At 35.2% G+C, this 7,886-nt stretch overlaps 2 protein-coding genes across 2 annotated transcripts; both read left to right on the plus strand.

Moving 5' to 3' along the window:
• The first annotated feature begins 2,606 nt into the window (after positions 1-2,606).
• LOC149553411 (pentatricopeptide repeat-containing protein At1g31430-like) lies at positions 2,607-2,981 on the plus strand. The gene has a single exon (XM_089790330.1). The coding sequence runs from the start codon at positions 2,607-2,609 to the stop codon at positions 2,979-2,981; it is 375 nt and encodes a 124-aa protein (XP_089646456.1).
• Positions 2,982-6,609: 3,628 nt separating this feature from the next.
• Positions 6,610-7,389, plus strand: LOC149553412 (RAF-like serine/threonine-protein kinase 24). The gene is made up of 2 exons (XM_089789892.1): positions 6,610-6,766; positions 6,872-7,389. Exons 1-2 carry the CDS (start codon positions 6,616-6,618, stop codon positions 7,222-7,224), a joined length of 504 nt encoding a protein of 167 aa, XP_089646018.1. The 5' UTR covers positions 6,610-6,615; the 3' UTR covers positions 7,225-7,389.
• Positions 7,390-7,886: the final 497 nt, after the last annotated feature.

The following is a 7,886-nucleotide window of genomic DNA, read 5'->3' on the forward strand; positions in this document are numbered from 1 at the left end:
TTTTAATTTTAATATTATAGCTTTTTACAATATAATTTTTATGATTCATTCAAAATATTGAAAATTTTAATATATATTTATATTATCTAATAATTTTTGAAATTTATTATTATAAAAATAATATTATATTGATAGAATAAATTTTTAATAATATAATAGTAGCATAATATACAATAGAAAATATATTTCAATAATTATATTTAAATATAAAATTAAAATTAAGATTAAAATTAATTATGCATGACAATAATTATAATTAATAATTGTTTATATAATTATAAAAAAAATTAGTACAATTATCATTATATAAAAACTATAATTACATAATTTTTGTTAATTAAAGTAATTTATATACTATAGAAAATTTATTAAATTAAAATGATATATATACTTAAAATCTAAAGGCAAATACTAAGCCACTTGTGTACTAATGTGTCATGTTTCATTGATTACAGTTAGTCACAAAATAGAATTGTATTATTATTTTATCCATTATTTTCTATCTTAATTTAAAGTTTGAAACCTTCCATGTTCTAGGTGGCCTTGGTGTCCTCTCAAGATTCATTTGGTAGATATTAACCATAACTCAAGATTCATTTACAAAATATTAACCAAATAGAACAAGTAGTGAAGCACTCTTTAAACTAAAACAAGTTTTATTTTAAGTTATAATTTATGACAACAAAAATATGAAAAAATACACTCAATTTCAAATTCAAATGCAAGACAATGACTTACGATCTCAATTATTCAAAATAAATATTTTAGCCTTACTTCGTACAAATTGATTCAACTTTCCTCAGAAGCATAACACAACATGTTAATGCTTTATGTATACCCAATAGTAGATCCCAAATCATGGAATCTCACAAAGGAGGGAAATACCTTCAATAAAAAAGTATACTATGTAAGAATAGGAATGGAGTGCTATAAGAACCCTTTGTTTTCTCCAAGCACAATCTGATACACTATAGATATGAGTATGGTTTGTAAAAATGTTGTAAATGATATTTTAAAATAAAGGTTATTTTTATAGAATTTTATTCTTTAATTTTATTATTTATTCTCTTTCAGTTTTACAAATATATTTAATTTAAATAGATATTTTTAAATTTAAATTAAATATATTTGTAAAAGTGAAAGACAAAAAATAATGAAATTAAAGAATAAAATTTGATAAAAAATATTAAAATACTAAAATTAGATATTAATAAATTTATTTTAAGTAAAATATATCTATTCAATTATAGATAGATTATAAATTATCATAGTTATAACTTGAAAAAGAAAGACTATAAATAAATATTTATAATAAAAATTAATAATATACTTGTATAAATAGATACTATAATTTGACCTGTTTATAAATTTAATGATAAAATAGAATATATTTATTCAATTAGAAATAGACTATAACTTTACATATTCATAATTTGAAAAAGAAAGATTATAAATAGATATTTTATAACTTTATTTTTATGTCGAAAGTGTTCCCTATATGAAGGTGAGGAGCTAAATTTTACATCTAGCAGTGGGCAATGATGGAGAGAGAATGACTACCATTAAAACGATTACAGACATAGATGTTACCTTTTCACTATTCAACGAAGAGGAAAGTCATCTGTGACATTTGGTTTAGGTGAGGCATTGAAGTCTCTTTTCATTCCATTGTCACCATAGCATTGTGTATTTTCTATCATCCCATAACGAGCAACCAGTCCAAATAAAGTAGATAGTTAGTCCAGTAGACTGGTCGCACGTCTATCAGATTTGTCTGTCTTGTTCATCGATTCCAAATTGTAAACCATTATCACAGGTGATGTGGCTGTCACTGCAAGACACCGTCTGTTTAGATGCCAATCATGCAATGTCATCAAATACCCTTTGAAAGGGTAAGCAAATTTATTCTCGCATCAATGGCAGACAACCTACATTTGCACGACAGACACTTCTACAGATTAAGCTTATTAACATGTATGACAAGGGCAGAAATTTGGTGGGTGCTCGCAAAGTATTCGACCACTTGACTGAACCCAACATTTTCTCATAGAATGTGGTAATTTCAGCTTACAAAAGTCATGGCTTTCCTCAAGAGACATTGCAGTTGTTTAACCAAATGCAGCGACAAGTAGCTCTTCAGTCTGATAACTTCACTTGCTCCATCGTTATCCCTCTATGTGCCAACTTGGCATCTATAAAACACGGTTCGCAGATCCATGGGAAAATTGTTAGATGTGGGTTTCAATGTGAAGTTAATATGATGAATACCCTGGTAGATGTGTAAGCTAAATGTGGAAGAATGGAGAAGGCTCGCTAGTTGTTTGACAAAATGCATAGCACAGACGTGGCCTCATGTACTGCGCTGATTATGGGATATGTGTAGAATGGTGTTCTTGACGAGGCTTCGAGGCTTTCCCATAAAGTTCCAAATCAAGATGTGGGCTCATGGACTGCTATGGTTACCGCATGTGTGCAAAATGGTGTTCTTGACTTGGCCTTGAAGATTTTTGGAGATGCCTCGGTGAAATGTGGTTTCATGGACTGCAATAATATCTGGCTATGCACAAAATGGGTATTGTGAAGAAGCATTGGAGACATTCAAGCAAATGGAATTGGTAGGCATTGAACCAACCTCAGAAACTTTTGCCAGCATCTGTCCCGTTTGTGCCAAAATGGGAGATCTGGAACAGGGTATGAGAAACCACCAGAGAATTATTGAATGCAACCTTTTGTCAGATGATGTAGTTTTAACTGGCCTAGTAGATATGTATGCGGCATGTCGTAGCATGCAAAAGGTAGTTCAATTGTTAGAGAGAATTTCTAAACCAGATGTTGCCTCGTGGACTGCAATCATTGCTGGATATGTGCAAAATGGATTTGTGGATAAAGCCTTGGAGTTTTTAAGGAAAATGCAATTTGTAGGTGTAAAGTCGGACTCGTCAACATCTGCTAGCATTCTACCGGCTTATGCCATCATGTGAGATTTGGTACAAGGTAAGAAAATCCATCAAAAGATAATTGAAAGTAGATTTTTATTGGACGTGGTTCTGACTGCATTGATCGACATGTATGCAAAATGTGGTAGTATACAGAAAGCCAATGAGTTGCTTCACAAGCTGCCTAAATGGGATGTGATCTCCTCAAATGCAATGATTGTAGGGTATGTACAAAATGGGCTTGTTATAAACCAAGGCCTTTAGTTTTTTAATAAAATGTAATTATTGGGTGTAAAACTAGACACATCAATGTTTGTCAGCATCCTTCCAACTTGTGCCAAACTTGGAGCTCTTGAGAAAGGTATGGAAATACATCAAAAAATAATAAAAGATGGCTTCTGTCAAATGTTGTAGTTGTCACATCTTTGATAGACATGTATGTAAAATGTGGATGCATGCATAATGGATACAAAATGTTTGACAATATGCCTCAACGTGATGTGACTTATGGAATGCGATGATAGATGGATATACCTAGAATGGACTTGTTGATAAAATATTGGGGATGTTTAAGCAAATGCAATTTGTAGGTGTCAAGCCAGACACCTCAACCTTTGCCAATATGCTCTCCGCATGTGGCAAGCTTGGAGCTTTGGAATAGGGGATAGAGATACATAAAAAATAATCGATTGCAGATGCTTGTTTGAGATCATTTTGATTGCCCTAATAGATGTGTACGAAAAATGTGGGAGTATACAGAAGGCACAAGCAAGTTGTTTGACATAATGCATCATCCTAGCATAGTCTAATGGAATTCAATGATCACAAGATATGCAATGCATGGCTATAACAATATGCACTCCATCTCTTTGAATAGATGAAGTACTTTGGAACAAAACTTGACCCTATAAGCTTCATATGTGTTCTATTTACATGTAGCCATGGCAGTCTACTGGATGATAAGATATTCAAGTTTCAATACTACCATGTTTATGTTTGCAATAGGGAGGGAGGGTTGGCAAAGAGTGAGGGCAAGGAGGAGGTGGGTGAGCAAGAGATACATAGAGATGGAAATAAAAATAGAGGAGATGGAGAGGAGAGAGGAGTAGATAGAGATCAGAGAGAAAAATTAATAATGTGGAAGAGATGGAGAAGGATGTGGAGGAATTAATGGAGAGATCTATAAAGGAGAGGGAAGATATCACGGTAGAGATAGTATCATGGGGCGTCATTTCATATGACAGGAGTTAGAGAGTACTTCTCCAGTTACAAGGAGGAGGACACCAACATCCAGATTTCTATGGGAAACTTGTCCAAACTCAACCCTGTTGGGAAAGGGACTGTTCAGTTTCAGAGGGAGAATGGAAAGATAATTCCTCTTCATGATGTGTTATATGTGCCAAGCTTAGGTATGAATTTGATTTCTGTATCTTTTCTTCAGGATAGGGGGTATAATGTACTCTTTAGAGGGACACATGTGTTGATTAAGCACAAGGATTGGAAATCACCCATAACTATTGGAGTTAGGAGTGGTCGCCTTTATAGATTGCAGTTTGATACTCCTAAGGCACTTATGAGCAACAGTAATCCTAGAGATCTTAGAGAGCTATGGCATAGGAGGATGGGCCATATTCATCATGGAGCACTTAAATTTCTTCGTGAGACTGTGACAGGTGTTCCAGAGGTGAGCACAGAGCATGATGATACATGTAAGGGATGTGTGTTGGGGAAGTTTGCGAAAGCATCTTTTCCAAGGAGTGACACCAGATCTAAGGGTGTTCTTGATCTAGTACATTCAGATGTTTGTGGACCTATGTCGACGAAATCTCTCAGAGGATATGAGTATTATGTTACTTTTATTGATGATTTCTCTAGAAAGACCTGGATATGCTTCTTGAAGACTAAACATGCGGTTTTCAGTCGATTCCAAGAGTTCAAGGCTCTTGTGGAGAACTCGATAGGAGAGAAGATAAAGGTTCTTCGGTCAGACCATGGAGGCGAGTACAAAGGAAATGTCTTCCAGGAGTTCTGCACCAGAGAAGGAATCAAGAGAGAATGGACTATTCCTTGGGTCATTTACCAACAGGAGTAGTATAGAAAGGGGTCATTGGGTCATTTGGATATGAAGTAGCGTTTGGAGAAGCAGTTTGCAGTGTTAGCAAATAGTCTTGCAGTGTTAGCAAGGGCGTAGTGTTAGCGTAGGGATAGCAGTGAGGAATATCAGCGGGAGAAATTAGGAGGTTGTCGGAGTTCTGCAGTTTAATAATCATTTACGATAGGAGATTAATAATCAGTGACTGCAATAGTTAGATTTTTCACACTTGTTTCCTCCCATATACATATATTAAAATATTTTTCAAAATACATGTAAATTTTAATATAAATATTTCACATATATTTATATTAATATGTTGAGAAATATAATTTGAAATTATTTTATTTACCCTAAAGTTATCTCACTTTATTTAAAAACTATGTTATATATTGTTTATCTTAAAAAGACTATATTTACAACTAAATATTAATATTTTTACATATAAATAAAGGAGCAATTACATCACACAGCTCGAAAGCTTTTAAAGATGCCAAGAAACAAAGTGGGCGTGGAAGTCAATTGATTCATCACGCTTTAATATTCTTAATATTCTTTGATAGGCTATACTGACGCAGATTGGGCAGGAAGTACAATAGACAAAAGGAGCACTTCAGGGTGTTGTTTCAGCTTGGGATCAGGAGTTGTATCTTGGTTCAGCACGAAGCAGAAGTTTGTGGCTCTAAGTTCAGCAGAAGCATAATACATAGCAGCTAGCATAGCAACATGTGAAGCTATATGGCTTCGGAAGTTGTTAGTAGCCTTGTTTGGTGAGAAGGTTGAGACTACTGTGATACATTGTGACAATCAAAGTTGCATCAAGTTGTCTGAGAATCCAGTGTTTCATGATAGGTGTAAACATATAGATATCAGATATCACTTCATCAGAGATTGTGTACAAAGGGGAGTTGTTCGACTACAATACATACCTAAAGATGAGTAGGTAGCAGACATTCTGACGAAGGCTTTATGAAAGGCCAAATTTATCTTCTTCAGAGATAAGATGGGTGTCATGCAGAACAACTTCCTCGCTAAGAGGGAGTGTTAATTATTGTTAGTTGGACAGCTGTTATTTCTGACCCGAAAATAGCAGCACTATTTATGGGTAGCTTGGACAGCTGTTTGTCCTTATCTATGAATAGCGGTTGTATTTATGGGTGGTTTGGATAGGTGTTTGTCCACTTGCCAAAAATTAGTAAATGGTTATTATTTACTAATTTTAGTGATTCCTTTTGGACACTTTGCAACCAATTCTATTATTGGCTGTTGAGTTGTCTTAATCTCAACCGTTGGTTAGATTTAATCTCGGTCGTTGGTTTACCAACAGGAGTAGTATAGAAAGGGGTCATTGGGTCATTTGGATGTGAAGTAGCGTTTGGAGAAGCAGTTTGCAGTGTTAGCAAATAGTCTTGCAGTGTTAGCAAGGGCGCAGTGTTAGCGCTGAGGAATATCAGTGTGAGAAATTAGGAGGTTGTCAGAGTTCTGCAGTTTAATAATCATTTACGATAGGAGATTAATAATCAGTGACTACAATAGTTAGATTTTTCACACTTGTTTCCTCCGATTCTTCTTGTCTGGTATCCGAGAATGGAAAAGCCTCCGGTCCAGAGTTCGAATCGCGTGAAGTGTTTGTGCAGATATGGAGGCAAGTTTCTCCTCCGCCCCGCTGATTCCAAGCTCTGCTACGCGGGCGGCGAGACGAGGATCATAAGCGTCGCTAGAAACATCACCTTTGCAGGTTCAGATTTTTCTTTTTAAGAAACTCATTTGAATAGGGGAAAAGAAAATATTGACTAGAAATAGATTCTTAATATTCTTTGATTGACCCTTTTTCTTTTGACAGATCTGTCTGCAAAAATTGAAAAGGTGTTTGGCTGCGATTTGCTGCTCAAGTGTCAGCTGCCCGGGGAAGATCTGGATTTTCTTGTCTCCATTAAGTCCGATGAAGAAGTCGAAAGTATTTTGCAGGAATTTGATGGCCTTCACACCAAAGTGCGGATCTTTTTGTTTCCGAAGCCCGCCAAATCAAGTCAATTTGTTATGCCGAGCTTTCCGAAAGAGCGGTGGTCACAAGAAGTGGGAAAGGGCCACTATTTGCCCCGCTATGTCTCCTGCATTATGGCATTTTGTAGGGATTTTGCTCGGAAAATTTTGCCCTGTTTTATGGCATTTTGGAGGGATTTTGCAGGAATTTGATGGCCTTTTTGTTTCCAAAGCCCGCCACTATTTGCCCCGCTATGTCTCCTGCAATCCATTCTTGTCCGAACCCTCTGATTGCCCTGTTTTATGGCATTCTACTCACAGCTTTTTGTTGCCTAAACTTGTTTTATTTTAGGAGAAAGAAAGCGAATTTTTTTGTAATGCGAGAAACTCAGCAAGAGTCTTTGTAAATCACTGTTGCATTGTCTTTATGAATATCATGGAGTGTCTTTATGATTCATTGTGAATTACATTGTCTCCAAACAGGTATTGGCGAATATCATGTGCTCTGCACACTAATTTGTTTCCCTTCATGTGATCTGTATGCTAATTTGTTTCACTAGGTGCTATGCTTTGGTCGTATATCTACTCGAATTTAATCGGGGAAGAACTTTCCAAAATCGAAAAGATTTCTGTCAGAATAGAAATGATATATGATAACACTGAATTAAGGTTAAAATCGAACATGCATTGCCCTTTCTCCAAATTGGGAGTACATATTCCTTCTCATAGTACATAAATAATCTTAGAACTAGTGTAACCTCAACGGTTAGTGCCCGGTTAAGCTTCTTTGATAATTTAAAATCATCAAACATTCGTTGGAGTAGCTCGGCAAAAATGGAGCAGCAGACATTTTAGATTGATGGCTCTCTTTCTTC

The sequence above is a fragment of the Cupressus sempervirens genome, chromosome 6 (assembly GCF_028749045.1).
Source record: "Cupressus sempervirens isolate cs-2001-9-10 chromosome 6, ASM2874904v1, whole genome shotgun sequence".
NCBI lineage: Eukaryota > Viridiplantae > Streptophyta > Pinopsida > Cupressales > Cupressaceae > Cupressus > Cupressus sempervirens.

Bases quoted from the DNA above. Each gene is read 5' to 3' on its own strand.
- LOC149553411 (XM_089790330.1), top strand. From the start codon at position 2,607: ATGGAATTGGTAGGCATTGAACCAACCTCAGAAACTTTTGCCAGCATC.
- LOC149553412 (XM_089789892.1), top strand. From the start codon at position 6,616: ATGGAAAAGCCTCCGGTCCAGAGTTCGAATCGCGTGAAGTGTTTGTGC. The intron at 6,767-6,871 runs GTTCAGATTTTT...TTCTTTTGACAG, and splicing joins TAGAAACATCACCTTTGCAG to ATCTGTCTGCAAAAATTGAA.